The following is a 17548-nucleotide window of genomic DNA, read 5'->3' on the forward strand; positions in this document are numbered from 1 at the left end:
TATTTGGAAATGATTTATCTGAATTTCATGGTAAATCAATTTGTTTTCTCCATCTTACGTCTAGAATGAAAACAATAAAGTAGACGAAATGATTTATTATTTCAAGTTCGTTGTTCTTGTTTGATTCCAAAAATATGTTGAGAAAAACTATTTTGATTGTTCTGAAACTTTTCACAAGTAGTTGAAACATTAATGAACGTACGATGAAGTACTATAATAATCGATTTGTCAGTTTTGCTATAAAGAAATTTCGAAAATTATCCTTTGAATTAACTCGTTCCATAGATTGTCTATGAATCAAGTTTTGGTTTAAAAAAAAAACATGATAAAACCTATGACCAAAGTTATTCAATAGTCAACCCTATAATAATAATAATAGTCAACTGCCCAATAATTTAACCCCAACCAGACCAAAGTTTGGAATTGATGAAAAGATTGTGGAATTCAGGAAGAAGGTTGCAAAAACCTCGGAACATACATCGATATTGTATAAACTCAATTAACTTTACTAAACTATAAACTTTACTAATAATTAACCCTTAAATGCATGATTTTTTGTTTTGAATTTTAAAAAATCGTTTTTTATAGGAATGTAGTCATAGGTTACGTAAAAGATAAATAAAAAATCTAGGTAATAATATTGAGTATTTATTTTGAAAAAAAGTTGTATGTAGACTTTTGGCAACAATATGCGTTTATTACTAAAATTATTGTAGACGTAAACAAATGGCCAAAAATTTGGCATATATCCAATAAAATTTTCAAATGCAACATTAAACATTCATAGCTTACCTGACAACAGATGAGAAGTAATTTTTTTTTCAATTAGATAAATCACTCCTTTATAGGAAACTCGAAAAAAGAAAATATCTCTCCAAGTAACACATTGAAGGTTATCACCCACCACATTCAAATGTCAAAAAACATAACTTACTCGCCAAAACTAATGTCAAGTCTTTTCTTTCGCAGATGGTCTATTGTCTATTGTTATCAACGTGTGTTCGGAAACGCACATACTCAGGTTTTTGAATAAAATTAAGTGGAACTGGAATGTAGACAATTGGCAACAATATGCATTTAAGGGTTAATTTACTTATTGCAAAAGCAATTTAAATTTTCAACCTAACGATAAACGTGAAAAACTTGCAAGACCTACGAAGATGTTGCAGGGACTCCGAAAAGGCTTTTGCGAAACATCTATAGTGTAAAGAAATCGATGAAGCCGAAGTGTTTCGACGTGCAATACCCTTAATTGTCCGTAACGACGACGACGATGGGATTTAGTCAGAATGGGTCGGAGAACTCTCGGCGATTGGCTGATTAGCCAGCGAGAATTCTCTTCTCGTTAATCATCCTTTCTCTCATCCGGGACATGATCTTTTCTACAACGCAGGCACCGCTAGTCTCTGACGGCCGTTTACTCGTTGTGTCCCTGTCGCACTTGAACTTTCGCCCGAATAATCAGTCCCGCAGGCTTGACTCACCCCTTAAAAGTCGGAGGTGCAACCCGACAATGATCACGGCTACGCTGGAGACAATGGCAAGAAGTTTGGCGAGTCTCCAACAAGTCATCATCACGTTGCGGCTTTCTTCGGCTGCGTAAACGAAACCCAGTCGTTCGACAATTGATCATTTCTTCATCGTCTCCTCGTAGCCTTCTTTCATCGTTTTTTTCTTGTCGGATGTCCCATTCGCAATCTTCAGAAATCAAGAGTAAATCAGCTCTCCAATTAGGCTCGCAGCCGAAGCAATGAGTTTCGATTTTTTTTTCTCCAACAACGTGTGTGTTTAGCGTGCTCAACGAGTATTTTGTTCGATTTTAGTGAAACTGTGGCATACAAAGTTGTTAAGCTATCAGAAGGAAGAAGAATTTATTAGCAAATGTTTCTTTTTTCGTCAATTATAGTTGTTTTTTTAATAGCCTTGCGGCGCGTTTTTATAGTTGTTAATAACTGGTAACTGTAAAAATGAGCTCGAATAATCGTATCTCCTCTTCCCAAATTATCCATATTTTTGTGTAGAATTAGAGCATCAATTAGAGAAAATTTACTGTATTTTCAGCACACTGAAATTTTTAAAGAAAGAACGAAATTTTGATCTGACTCGTGTTTGTTGGAATTGGCGAATATAATTTCTATCTTTCATAAAAATTCGCAGTCTAGTCATTAGTAGACTCATTAGCAATTCCCAATTTTTATAGACTGGTTGATAAAAATTAGAATCAGCAACGGAGTCAATTTACGAACTAGAAAATCCTTTGACACAAAAAGTATAGTAGAGATGTCATTAATAATTGTTAATATCTTGTATTTGAAAAATTTGTAATTATCATAATTGCATAAAGAACCGCGGTGTACTAATAACCGAACTGCGCATTTTTATGCAAATCCCAATTTTCATGGATTATTTCATAAAAATCAGGATGAGGAACGGAGTCAATTTACGAATTAGAAAATCCTTTGACGGAATAAGTGTAGCAGAGATGTCGTATTTGTCTGTATTTGAAAAATCTGTAATTATCACAAGTGTATAAAGACCTGCAGTGTACTAATTACTAGACTGCGCATTCATATGCAATTCTAAATTTCCATGGATTATTTGATAAAAATCAGGATGAGCAACGGAGTCAATTTACGAATTAGAAAATTCTTTATGGAAGAAGTATGTTAGAGATGTCGTTAGAAATGGTTAATACATATGTTTCTCTTGTATTTTAGAAATCCGTAATTACCATAACTGCATAAAGATCCGCAGCTATTAACGATTGAACTGCGGATTTTTCTGCTAAATAAAAATTGTCTACACCGATTCCTTAATAGTTTTAATCTATTGGAAATAATGCAACAGTATTTTGAAATTTCCTATTTGTTTCTACTTTGTTGCATTTGATCCATTCATATTTCTCATGAATGCATAAAATGCGCACTCTACTAATGACCAATAGGAAGAATATGGGTTCGACCCAAGGTAATTGAATAAAGATGAGACATTTTTGATCGGTTTCTGGACGTACAGCGTTTTGCACGAACGCGGTTCGCGTTCGAATTTGTATTCATGAGCCGAAGATTTGTATTCATCACTTCATTGTGACGAAGGCCCTGAATGAAGAGGGATTGCTTTTTATGTAAGAACGATCTAACGAGATTACATAATTAACAATAATTAGCGGTAACGTTGCACGCGTGCATTATACTTTCTAGTGTTATTCGAGACCAAACGTAGTTTCCTCGCTCGTTTTCAGCGGATTTTCAGCGGCGTATAGGTTTCCAAGCCAGCCTTTCGTATGGATCAAGAGCAGATTTAATTGGCCATTTCGTATGCAACGGCCAGCTTATTTAAGTGACCATATACCGGATTAATGTACCGTAAAATCTAATCATGGCAATTATTTTTCCGTTACCCGTATCCATCCGCGTAAAGAATTTCTGGAAATACGACGCCATGGAAAACCAATTCCTGTCGCTGTTCGAAAACATTTGGTCTCTCATGGCACGACCAAAAACTTTGTCGGTCTTCTACAAAATACAAGCGTTATGGTTTGTAAAATATTTAGTTACAGTATCTGAAAACTGCATATTCTAGAATGACGAATGGATCGAATATTCTCTAGAAACGAAAGTCTAAAGGATACAATTTGCGATCACCTTTTAAAAAGAAAATACTTTTTCAAAACTAGACTAAATGACTTTTGACATTTTTGACTAAATGACAGTTTTTTTTAAATATTGAAGGGTCTAATTTATTGTATAATGACGAAAATACTCTCTCTCTCTTTTTTTAAATTTTGCTATTATCTGGAATGACGAAAAATATAAACTCTCGATTATAACTTTTTTATCTGAACCTGGTACGATTTACTCCAGTTTAAAAGAAGTTATTGCATTTTATAATTTTTTAATATTCAATTAATGAAGGAATATCGCTATTAAATGCATGTCATGCAAACTGTATGTGAAAAAATATGTTTTATAATATAAATCGTGCATCATTTCGTTAGAGTTGTCTTCTGAATCCAGTTTTTCCGCGGAAATTGTTGCAACGATTTCGAATGTGGATGGATCAGGAAATGCATCGGGTTCAGTGAATAAAAAATTGTCGTTCGCCGCGAGACTGGACGACACTAATACCAGCTTGACTGACTAACAGAACGTTAACTTTGCCCCAATTTCTTTCTTTACGCGAGACAAGACAGAATGCAACCCGTAAACGTAGAAACTAGTTTCCGTATCGCTTTAGATCCGTTTCTAGTTGCTGATCGAAGCAAAAGCGTCTCGACATGCGAGATCCAGTTTCCAGAGATCTGGATAGATTTGTGTCTGGATTGTTGAAGCCATGCATGAGGGATCTGCGATTACTATAACTTCCCTTGGACGTATCGATCGATGGATAATCGCGTTCTATCCGGCCCGGAATTTGTTCCAGGCCTTTTAATCCCAAGAGAAAAGAACGGCAATTCGAATATGTAGAATAAAATTTTTTTCGTGAGTTTCATTTTTGAGATAGGTTATCGATTCAATGCACAGCGAAGAAAAAGGCTGACTTAGGAGTGCAAAACTCAAAAACCGGTAGGCATTTAATAATATTTCTTACAACACACATGTCCGTAGAAGTTAAAATCGACAATTTTATTTCTCGAATCAACTATTGTTAAGCGTGGCAGAAGTTGATAGTGGTAGTATTAAAAATAGCATCGAAATAAAGGATATTCTCTTCTCCTGTTATTTCTTGTTCATAAGCTGGGACAATTATTTACTATTTAGAACCTTGACATTGATTCTAATTATAATAGTTGTGTTCAGAAGCATTAGGAAGACGTCAAAATAAATGGAAATACATACTTTTCGGAAATTTTCAAATGTTTTCCCAGGAGGTCTTAAGAAATTAATTTTGTACGTTCTTTTTAATGAAATACTTATATATATATATACGAGATCCGCGCGGAATCGTGTGAATTTCTGGATAAATATTAAGAGTGAAAGATGAAGTTTGTTTTCATCAAATTTGAGTGGGCACAAGTGTGTAATGGCAAATTAGTTTATATTTTTTAAAATAGTTCGATGACAAGCATGTTTTCGAAGAATAATTTTTCAGTAATAATTAGTAATAATTATAGTAATTATAACCTTGAACAATAATTGTTTTAGTAATAATTGTAATGCTCAAAGATGTAAATATTGTTTCATTTTTATTTTTATTATAATTGTATTTTTAATTGTGTTATTATTGTTTTTATTATAAATTTCATATCTGAAAATGATACTCTTATAAGTAAAAAAGAATTTTATTAAAGTTTCTCTTTTAAATTAAATCTGATATTCTAAATTGAAATATGTTGCTTTCTCTGTGCTATTTTAAGGAACAAAAATATTTCAACAAATTTACGGAACTCCATTAGTTTTCTTCATACTTAGTTAATATGTATAGAATAGATGTAACACAGTATAATCAATTATTAACAGCGTTTAGAAATTGTTTACTCCTAGATCAGATATTTTCCCCTCTCCATGTTTTGAAACCTTTCATGATTCGCAATGTTCGTTGGGAATTCAAGCTTGCCGAGTTTCTCGTCCGATAGTAAATATCTCGTTAAATTCACCAGCGAAACATTTGAGAAACTTGCAAACGCCTGGAATTAATTTTTCAATTAAAAACATGTTTGCACAGTAGATCAAACCTTTTCGATTAAAATAAGAAAAGAATTGATCGGATACGGTACATAGCTTTTGAGATAACATTCATGAGCGCAGCCAGATGATTGAAAAAAATCACAGGTATATTAATTTGTAAAGTAAATCGAGATCGGTAAAATGATGACTTAAACTCCTTCTAATTACGTTATACATGCTCAACCAAAATTTCTTTTTATACCCATGTCAAGGAAACTATTGATATTATCTTTTATGTCTGTTGGAAGTTCGATTTTGAATTTGTAATTGCAATATTCGGAGATATGTGATTCATCTATTGGGTTGGCAACTAAGTAATTGCCGATTTCAGTTATAGATGTCTCTCACTCCCATTTTTATGATATCCGTAAATGTTATATTATAAAATTATTATTATTATGTTATTTTTTATTATCCGTGAATGTTAGCAACTGGACAAATTGAATGCAGCGGTCAAGGAAAAGCGACCAGAATTGGTCAATCGTAAAGGTGTCATTTTCCATCAGGCCGCACACGTCTTTGTCCACTCGGCAAAAATTGATGGATATTGGTTGGGAATTGATGTTACACCCACCATATAGCCCTGATCTCGCGCCATCGGATTACCACTTATTTCGATCCCTGGACAACTCCCTTCGTGGTAAAACTTTGAATGACAATGACGCTGTAAAATCTCACTTAACTCAGTTTTTGGCCGAAAAGGATCAGACTTTTTACGGGCGTGGAATTTTCAAGTTGTCAGAGAGATGGCAAAAGGTCATCGAACAAAATGGAAAATACATTACGGATTAAACTTCATTCCAAGTAAAAAAAATTGTTTATTTCATTGAACGAATCGACAATTACTTAGTTGCCAACCCAATATTTGGAATGGCACGAAAAGTGAGACGTACATTTTTAATTCGGTTAAAACGATTGACAGTAATTTAAAACGTTGGACAAATTTAAAGTAATTGAAGACTATCGATGTACTACTTTCAAATTGACTATTATTTGGTATTTGACTATTTTCATATTGACCCTTTGTCATACTTTATCGAGTCTGACTCATGTGATAACTGGACAGCGAATTTTATAGATTTGTAGCAAAATTGTGTGACTAGTTACGATATTAAATAGCTGAAAGAGATTAAAAGAATTTTATGATATTAAAGTATTATTTTCAATCTGTTATAATTATTATAGAAAGAAAGTTTGTACAAGGAAGTTGAAGAAACTTAATTTTTTAATTTTCTAAGTAATCGGCAATTACTTAGTTGCCAACCCAATAGAATGTGGAAATAGAGGAAAAGGTGACTTAAATTTTTCCTAATTTTACGTGTATTAAATCAACATTTGGAAACGTATAATTTACGAAGAAATTCCAAACCGACGGATCGATGACATAAACTGTCCCCAATTTTGCGTGTACTTCGAAATGGTTCACTTCGGGCAAAGTCACACCGACAACCGAAGTCTCTTTTCGCGGCGAAATCAGATTTCACCGCGATGGATCCGCCCTAAGCGAGCAGTTTGAAACACAATACCTAACGCACAGAAGGGTGGTGACCGCATAAGAATATCCGGCAGATGTGGCCGGCAAATATTAGTATTCCGTAACTTCCGGAGCGGTGATTGGAAACGCGAAGAACCCGAGACGACGCATCGTGGTTACTGAAACACGCGGTAGAATGATCGCGAGGGCGCTTGCCGTTCGCGAAGTATTACGCACGCTACGTCAAACACCGTGAATCACGTGTAAGAAATGTCGAAACAATGCGTGACCGGCAGCGGAATCGAATTCTGTCGCTTGTTCTTTTTTTTCATCAAGCCCCGCCGGTTACATTCTTATTGCTTGACCGCGGATTTTATGCATTTGTGGTAAAAATTGGGTAATTTGAGACCTTCGATGTATTATTTTTAATCTGCTAAAATAACTGAACGAAGAATGAACTTGCTAATTATATTATAGTTTCTGTTTCTTCCAATTGGCGCAGACAATTTTTATTTCGCACAAAAATCCGCAGTCTGGTAATTACATTACGCCGCTGTTCTTGAAAAGTAGTCATTTCCAGAAATCGTTTCATTATTTGCAAACGAAACAAATAAAACCGGTTTTAACGGGATTTGTGTCTTATCTCGACTAATCTTGGTCTTTCATTGCCGAAAATAGAAATTACGATCTGTTTTACTCATCTTTCAAGAATAAACTGCGAATTAGAGCAAACACTTTGTACTTACATTGAAACAACTGGACTATAATGGGTATTTATTTCTTTTAGTAATAAGTTCAGTAGATTGTTCCGTTTTTTTTACTATTTTGTGTATCTTCTATTTATCTTTGCTACAAATGCACAAAATTTATCATGATTAGATTGCCAATTTATGTAAACAAAATATTGTCTGTATTAACACTGTGTCTATCGGAAGCCAATTAATCAAGTTTTGAATTATTGTGCTCTACTAAAAGAAATCTAGACAAGTTTTTAGACGAAATTATTAAATAATGTTACTGGGGACGATTCATTACTAAACAATTTATTAAGCAGTTTGTAACTAAGTTATAGGTTTTCGGAAATTATGTAACGATCGTCGGTATGAAAATTATAAATGATCCCTTGTTTGACACAGTTTTTACAGTTATTGAAGAAATAGTTCGATCGATCGTTTTATTAGTTCTGAACAACGTGAATAATCTTCGCTAAAACTAGTCTCACTTCATTTTAGGTTTTCATTCTCAAACAAGAGATTTATGGAATTAATTATTTATTATCGTTCAATATTATTAATTTTTTACCATTGTATCAATTTAATATCAAAAGGCAGATAAACTGTAGAAATAAGGGACAGATAAGTTCTAAATTCTTTAAATGGTTTCGTTGTTTTGCAAACGATTTACCCAGTTTTGTCATAAATATGCATAAAGTCTGTAGTCTAATCGTGAGCAAAGAAGTTGGCAAAACGAAGGATGATCTACTACAGCATTGCAATGATTTTGTATGATTAGCACGGTGCAAATGGTTTCATATTCATAAAATCTGGAATTTTAGATGTCGTTCTATTTTAAGATACCTCTCAACCGACGATCTATTGAACAGTTACGCTCGATGGTAGTATGCGTGTCTTGGGAATTCTTATACATAGATCAATACTTTGGTGGCGAGGCACGGGTCCATTCGGACTCAAAATGTATAGACACAATTATTTGAAAAATCTACTGTCAGACAATTCACATGTTTCATTAAAGTCTATAATAAAAACTAACGTATCTAAAAAGAGTATCTTAAAAAATTTGTTGAAAAAATTGATAAATAAAATCACTAATCATTTTAAGCATACTCGTGTAATAGTTTGGTCAGGAAGGTCTTCTATTTGAGTGTTAAATAAATGTTGATGAAAATATTTTTATATTCGTTTTATAATAATGTTGTTCTTTTAAATATAAAAACTTTCAGTCGATTACAGGCTTCCACAACAATTTCTTGCTCACATATCCGACCTTTTCTTTGCAGGATCAAGAACACTTGAAGCCGCAGATCGTCCACGCACTTTCCAATGCAGAACTCTACTGTTTGGCGTTGGCAAACATTTATTCGGATCCAAATTATCACAATCAGAATCACTGCGGCATTCTGCAGGCCCTTGCCAGAAAAGGTGTTTACCTCACGGAGCCAAATAACACTCAACTCACCGAAACGATCCTCATTCAAAATTCACCACTCAAGATGGTAAGAACGAGCTAACCTGTGATTTCTAAGTCAATGTTCCCCTTTTTCCCGTATCACGATAAGACTGCGGACGTCCATGCAGATTTCTAAGGGTTAATCTAGCCTCGAAGAAAAAGTCTGGTAGAATCGCGTGATGGCCAATTTGTGTCGCTGTTTCGCGAAATTGACTGCCGCACCATTCAGGATAATTTATGGGGATCTGAAATATTAATCGGCCAAGTCTTACGAGTGTAGTGACTAAACCGCGGACTCTATAATAAAAATGTTCCGATTCAAAATGAAATAAAAATGTAATTTTTCTTTTAATCCTTATCAATTATAATTACTTAGCTTTACACATGCTAATCCTAACGAATGTTCGATGTAGTAATAATAATACAGGTTATAGGCGTTTTTCATGTAAGATCAGCCTGACACGCCTAAGACACGTGAACAGTTAAAAGTTAAAATCTTCCAATGCCATAAATACATGGAATCCGCAGTCTAGTTACAATGATTGAAAAATTGTAGCGAAGTAACTTGTTCAATGACAATTCTGGAGTAGTGCTGAACAATCTAGCACAGTCCTTGTATCCGAAGGCACCCTCCTCTTCCACATTTCGTGGCCAGGTCCTTCAGGAACAATATCCCCAATCTTTAAAAAAGCGGAACGATGTCAAGTTATCTACTATACTTAAAAATCTCTGATTTTCTAAACACGTATCAGCGCATATGCTACATCGATTGTCTGCACAACATCTAATTGCCAGGCATTGTCTGCGATTTGTCAATTGGAGAAATTATCCTTATGTATCCTTAACTCACTATCCTTAATCCTTTGCACTTTTAACCCAACATCCGCACCCGGAACATAACAAGATTACTTGTGACACTTCCAAGACGAAAATTTTTTGTTTCATGAAATCCAAGTCCTGTTTAAGGACTTGTTTAGAAGCTGAGAGGCAATTGGAGAGGCAATTTTCTGTATCTAGCGAACAAACGCGTTCTACTTTTTGGTAGACGATCCGTGTAAATTTTTCAAGTGTAAAAGGTCGAAAATAAATTGTGGCCAACCAGTATTAAATCGGTGTTTTCTGTTCTGTTCCAGTCTGCGCATATGGCTGTGATAGAGGGCCTGATGGTCTTGTATGCGAAGGAGGTGGTGACCGGTGACCGATTGGTGTCCGCGATCCGTCGGTTCGACCCCCAGGCGGACGTTGAAGTCCCGGCAGACCACGAGAAGGGGCTTCTTCTCTGGATCAGCCACGCGTCGCACGCGTTGATCGCGAAGATCCAGACTGAGGAGGGCGCCGGTGATAAGACGCGACTGCCAGAGCTACCCGCTGCCAAGGACTTCCAATCACTCTGCGATGGCGTTGGTCTGGCCGCAGTTGTCGCCTTCTACTGTCCCGGCGAGCTCAACTGGATGGACATCCGAGTGTCGAAGAGACCATCGGTCGCGGACGCCCTGCACAATCTGTCGTTGGTCCACGCGTTTTGTAACAGATGTTTACCCTATTCCATTTTTCACATGCAACCCGAGGACGTCACGTACATGAGGGGGTAAGCACGTGCTCGCACCTCAATCGTCTTTTCATCTTGCAGAGTTAGGACTAGATTGCGGATCTTCGTTCAATATTCAAATTTTATGTGTCGGTTAGACTTAAGTAGACTTTGGATCTTTGTGCAAAATAAAGTTAAATCATTGTGAAGTCATGCACGAGAATATGATTGAATTATACATGTACAATGTTACAGCAAACGCTGATATAAAATGAAGGAAACGCTTTGGACTGCAAAGGGTTAATCACAGACGATGACAATATATTGGCAGTCTTAAATTCTTTTAAACTTTCTACCATTTTATATTCCCTCCAGTCGTTTTTTGTTATAAATGCATGAAATCCGCAGTCTAGTTATGGCCGTATTTTCCCAAGGGAGAAATCTAAACTACAGCGCTCGTAAAGATTTTATATGCTTGCAGTAGTTACAAGAGTTTAACGAAGTTCGCATTTTTAAAGTCTGATGAATCCTCTATCGAGGCAATGAAGTTTCCTTCAACTCTCATAAGTTTCTCAGAAATACATACCAAATTACATTTAGAGTATCACATTCTTACAAAGTACATCTTACAACACTGACTGTAGGAAATTACACGTTTCACAACATCCAGAGACAGAAAATGGATAAATTCTCATTGTTGAACTTCTCAAGGAACTTATGGCGGTTAATTTCTATTTTCCATACCACTTGTTTCACAGCATTGTAACTATTGTAAAGTGTAGAAATAGAAACGTGTCTCACACGTTTTTCGAATACAACTGTTTTACATTTGATTGTCGAATTGTTGTGTTACGTTCATTTTGAGATTTCATTGAAATTTACTCAAATACAAAGCTATATACATACCGATGATTTGTAACAATTTTTACGCTCTGTTTTTTATTTGGAAGCTATATGAACGAATCTGTGAATTACTGTAGCAATATAATTTCGCATCGTCTACTATGTTAATTGCGATATTATGTAAATTCAGTTTTTGAATAGTCTGACGCTTCGAAATCACGTCGTGAAGTGCACAAAAGTCACTGCAAGCGATTACGCCTTTCTAAAAAGCATGGCAAGCTTAGCTATATGATGCCAGGTTTCTTTTTTCCAGTCTTCGAATCGAAAATAGCGATTCAAATGATTGTTTTTTCTTGAACTCATTGATTTTCTGTGATCAGGTCCATGAAGCAAAATTTAGTCGTATTTCTGGCGGACATGTACAACTTGTTGGAGATCCACCCAGCGAAGTGCGTGCGTTACCCCGGCGAGGAGAGGGCGATGCAGTTCTTAGATGGTACGTAGAGCACTCCGATTACCAAATGACATTCACGATTAATAGCAATCGAGAGTTTTGTCCGACACTATGAACGGCGTCCTTCGCTCGGGAAGGGTTCATGAATATTTTGGTATTGGATTAATATGATTGGTGACGGCTGCGTACATTCTGTATTGGACTTACCCGTTCTATAATTTATTTTGTTATACTTTTTTCCATGGAGTTCCGTTTCCGCTGCGAGCAACGTGTCTTCTTGCGAATGCGTTTAGACCTGCGGATCTTTATGCGATTATGGCTCGCTATGGTAGATAATCAAATTCTGTAGACGTTGACGTTAGAATGGACTGCCAGCACAATAACTCTCCAGAATAACATCTTTGTAATCGCACCCCTTTCTCAGATATATACAAATTTGAAGGCAGTGAGTCCGTGTGTTTCGTTAAACCTAGCGTTAACATACATTGTTAATATTATTATCAATTCACATTGTTTGGAATCTATTGAAACGTGGATTCGCATAAACATTCGTGGTCTTATAACTAAAAAGCTGTGCAATATATCTGATCAAAGCTGTTCCAAAACAAAAGTTTGCTATTCTTGTTTCAAATATTATAGGATATTGTTCTAAATGATTTTCGGACGAAATTGTTTCTTTCACTGGATCGTTCGAATTTTAAGAAGTTTTTATCCAGTGATGTGGACGAATCGAAGCGGACGAGACATTTTTCTGCATTCTTAAAGGGTCCTCTGCTTGAAATGACATAATAATTCATCGAAGCAGACATCTGTCTTCGTTATCACAGGAAGATAGATTTGCACGAAAGAAGCGACGATTGCCCGCAGCCGGAACGGTATCACGCTTTTTATCAGTGTCAGTACACACACTCGTTCCCAGTCTCGAGATCCAGGTCCTTAGCAGCGACTAATAAACGTATTTATTACTTTTCAATTAAAGGTGCTTCCGATCGAGTCGTTCGAAACGCGCGCGACTTTCATGATTTTTTCCGGGAAAACTGTACGCTGTACTTTGAACAAAATTTATGTGCTCGTGTTATACCGCAAGTTTAATACACGAACAAATATTTCCTTTCAGTTTTGATTGACTTTTTTCATTGATACGAACCTCGCTGCAGCGCCGCGAAATTAAAACGCTTCGATCTATGGTCTCGTAAAAAATTCATTTTTTGACCTATTTTATAAAATCTCTTGCATCATTCGTTTCGCGATTAGGATCGCTCTGACCTGAAACACTACAATTTATTTTAGACTATTCGTTTTCTTTTTAATGGAACATTGTCGTTAGAAACCTCCTTCGCTGTTCTTATCGTTCGAACTACTGTCGATTATCGTCGAGTCGTTTTTCAATGTTAACAATAGTTAGGGCGACAGTCATTGACACCAGGTCCAAGAATTTCGCCGGTTATTAATTTACGGCGATCCTATAGCGATGTAACGCCGGCTGTTCGAGCGTCTCGATTTCACGGCGTCGCAGCGAGTGCTGCATACCGACGACAATAATCGATAAGTGTTGACTAAGAAAACCTATTTGTATCCTAAAGAACCTCCGCAAAAATTGTCTGTTTCCGGGTCCTCAAATTTCGGGCCAAATTTGATGTCAAACGAAAGATCGCGATGGAACGTTAAACCTTTTTTAATGCCGTACAACGATATATCGTTGTTGGCTACACTTGAGGAAACATCGTTTTCTTTATATTTTTAATAAACTTTGATAATTTTGTGCTAAGACAATGTTATACAGTTCGCATGCAGAGTTGGGCATTATTATATTTCGAATAAAATGTGATTCGTTGTTTATCAAATGAACAAAAATTGCGAAGTAAGGACTCCCGACTCTTTTTTTTTACGTTGTCTTAATATATCAAAAAAGAAAAGAAAATGTCAAATAGAATTTTATTCCAAATATTCGGAGAATTTATTCGAAATACGTCTCGACTAAAATTTGATTCCAAGAATTTATTCGAATCAAATTTGATTCGGATAATATCCAACTCTGCTCGCGTGTTCATAGCGGTCACACCTTGACCTTCTGCATTTCGGAATGAATTTTCTGTAGTTAAAATGTCTTATCACAACCTTCCATCCGGCACAAAGTTGGGGCTAAACATTTGAGGATCCATAAACGAGCAGAAAATGCACCCATTTTGTGGAGGTTCTTTCTAGCACGATATCTAGCCCAGAGTTTGTTCTCATCGCACAGCGCACGGTTTTTTCTCGACGAAATCGTAACCGTCTCCTACGAACGATTCCGAGCAAGTACTCTCGAGTCGAACCTTGTAACAGATTATTCATGAAGAACGATGCAAAATCGAAAAGAAAGAAAGAAAGAACGGAGTAACAGACAAAATAACAGCAACGATCCTCCACGTATATATCTACAAAATATACAGGGTGTCCCACAATTATTTTAACAGCCGAAAATGAGGGGTAGCTGAGGTCATTTGAAGTAACTTTTTCCTTTGCGAAAATGCAATCCGCGGCTTTGTTTACGAGTTATTAACGAAAAACACTGGCCAATGAGAGGTGACGGTGCGAGAGAGAGGGTCCGCGAGAGAGTCCGCAGCACGAGGCTTTGACAGAAGGTCGGGACGGACTCGAGCCGCGTTCGAAGTATTGAACAAGTCACAAAGCGAGAACTTTCCGGATTTTTTTAACTACATAACAGTGATATTTTTAAGAAAAACGCTGTTCACCTTTACTTTAGAACGTCTGAAGAATATTCACTAATTTTTCGGACTCGAAATAATATGTAGTTTAACCGTGACAGTCGTTTTAATTTTCTGGTGTGCATGACTCCTTATGTGTACCATATGAAATTTTTATGCAAGGTGTACAGTGAAGATTAACAAAGTTCGTAAATGATATTTTAATTTAAATAATTCCGTGTACGAACAGAATTCAACGAACGATTCGCAAAGCTGATTTAATAATAAATAATCGCGTTAAGGTACGTAAAGGATTTGTTTTTTAGAGAAATATGAAAAATATTATCGATAAGAAACTCACCCATTTAGTTGAGGATGCATTTGCTGACTCGTACGTACTGACCTCGTACAACGAACAGCTGATCCCAGGTCGATGACCGCAACATTCGAGGGATACTGTCGGTGGAACCTCTGGTATGGTTATTTGCGAAGTTCACTTACACTGCACTGTCACCAAACACTGATCAGTTATTTAATCACTGATAATCCGAATCACTTGTGGATATTTAAGAAAGATCACTGAGACTCGTTCGCGGATAATCGTTTATTCGACGCGTTCGTTCGGAAGTCGACGTTTCACTGCCGAAAAATTCAGGCCTTGACTGTGGGTCCTTGTTGTTCTTCGTTCGGCCGTCCGAGGAAATGACACTCGATACCATTTTCTTCGCACGGCCATTAATTACGTTCTAAGAGCGCAGGGTGACAGCGGGTCGGACACAGTTTACGTCTCGGCATATCTTGTTTATTTCATTTGGCGGTACCCTGCGCTTCGAAGAAAATAGTATCGGCTGTTATTTCCTCGGACGGCCGAAAGACGAACGACAAGGGCCCACGGTCGAGGCCTCGATTTTTTGGCAGTGAAACGTCGACTTCCGAACGAACGCGTCGAATAAACGATTATCCGCGAACGAGTCTCAGTGATCTTTCTTAAATATCCACAAGTGATTCGGATTATCAGTGATTAATTAAGTGATCAGTGTTTAGTGACAGTGCAGTGAAAGATCAGCTGTACGTTGTACAAGGTCAGTGCCCTTCGACATCATGAATTTCAGCCAGCAAATGCATCCTCAACTAAATGGGTGAGTTTCTTACTGATAATATTTTTCATATCTCTCTAATAAACAAATCCTTTACGTCCCTTATTTATTATTAAATCAGCTTTGCAAATCATTCGTTAATCTTCACTGTACACCTTGCATAAAAATTTCATATGGTATACACGAGGTGTCATGCACACCAGAAAATTAAAACAGCTGTCACGGTTAAACTTCATATTATTTCGGGTCCGAAAAATTAGTAAATATTCTTCAGACGTTCTAAAGTACACGAGGTGTCATGCACACCAGAAAATTAAAACAGCTGTCACGGTTAAACTTCATATTATTTCGGGTCCGAAAAATTAGTAAATATTCTTCAGACGTTCTAAAGTAAAGGTGAACAGCGTTTTTCTTCAAAATATCACTGTTATGTAGTTAAAAAAATCCGGAAAGTTCTCGCTTCGTGACTTGTTCAATACTTCGAACGCGGCTCGAGTCCGTCCCGACCTTCTGTCAAAGCCTCGTGCTGCGGACTCTCTCGCGGACCCTCTCTCTCGCACCGTCACCTCTCATTGGCCAGTGTTTTTCGTTAATAACTCGTAAACAAAGCCGCGGATTGCATTTTCGCAAAGGAAAAAGTTACTTCAAATGACCTCAGCTACCCCTCATTTTCGGCTGTTAAAATAATTGTGGGACACCCTGTATATGTATCACTTGTAATGTAAAACTATAATATTTCCATATATTTCTATGGCGTAACCCTCTTGATGCTTGACAACAACGCTATCCTCGCCTTCTTCTTTCGACAACTTCCGGTTGCCAATGAACGAATACGGTGCGGTGACGGGTGCAGCCTGCCCGCGCAATAGTCATGGTGTAGCTCATAAAAGAAGTCTGCCACAGTCTATAGCTCCGATACCTGATCTGAGAAGCAACCTCTCCGTATCCGCGCCAGGCTTCACAGGTACCCATACGTTACCAAACAACCAAATCATGAGAAAGAAAGAAAAAAGATAGGTGGTCCTTCTCGTTTTGGTCGCGCGTATCTCGCAGACGATATCGAACCGAACTGAAAAAAAAAAAAAATAAAAAGAAAGAAAGAAAAGTTCCGAGCGACCGAGAACCTCTCGAATTTCGTCGTTCGTTTCTCGATGTTACTTTCGTCTCTCATTTCTTCTTTAGTTGTATTCCTTCTTTTTTTCGTTGCCCCCACTCTCGAACGACTACATTTTAAATGCGACGCATTCTCAATCCACTTGGGACGATCGTTCGCGTTTGAGGCGAATTCGAGATAGAAATCCGGATTGGTTCAGATCGCCGATTTCTTACGGCGACTATTCTGAAAATCGGCATGGATTGTTTCGATTGTTCCTTTTTTCTTGCGCCAACGTGCATACTTGAAAATCAGTGCGAACGGGCGCGGTGGAGTCGATTCAAATTGGTTCAGCGGAGTCGAAAGAGAAAACGTCGATTTCTTACGATGTCTATCTCGCAATCGCAACGAATTATGTCGTACGTTTTCAGTCAGCATGGATATACTTGGAAATCGTTATGAACGGTCGCTCCAACTTACGCGGTTCACAAAACTGAAATTGTTTCGGTGCAGCCGAAA

The 17548-nt window shown here is 37.0% G+C and overlaps 1 protein-coding gene across 21 annotated transcripts in view; it reads left to right on the top strand.

The window, feature by feature from the left end:
• Patronin (calmodulin-regulated spectrin-associated protein patronin) overlaps positions 1–17548 on the top strand; it is a 123123-nt gene that overhangs the window by 81133 nt on the left and 24442 nt on the right. For 20 of the 21 annotated variants that reach the window (XM_076527335.1, XM_076527336.1, XM_076527347.1 and 17 more), the window contains 4 exons: positions 9158–9373; positions 10461–10915; positions 12079–12194; positions 16790–16900. In XM_076527335.1, the coding sequence (XP_076383450.1) occupies positions 9158–9373; positions 10461–10915; positions 12079–12194; positions 16790–16900 (898 nt within the window). The remainder of the gene's footprint in view (positions 1–9157; positions 9374–10460; positions 10916–12078; positions 12195–16789; positions 16901–17548) is intronic. The other variant, XM_076527333.1, reaches the window with a different exon arrangement.

Source organism: Megalopta genalis, chromosome 19 (genome assembly GCF_051020955.1).
Source record: "Megalopta genalis isolate 19385.01 chromosome 19, iyMegGena1_principal, whole genome shotgun sequence".
NCBI lineage: Eukaryota > Metazoa > Arthropoda > Insecta > Hymenoptera > Halictidae > Megalopta > Megalopta genalis.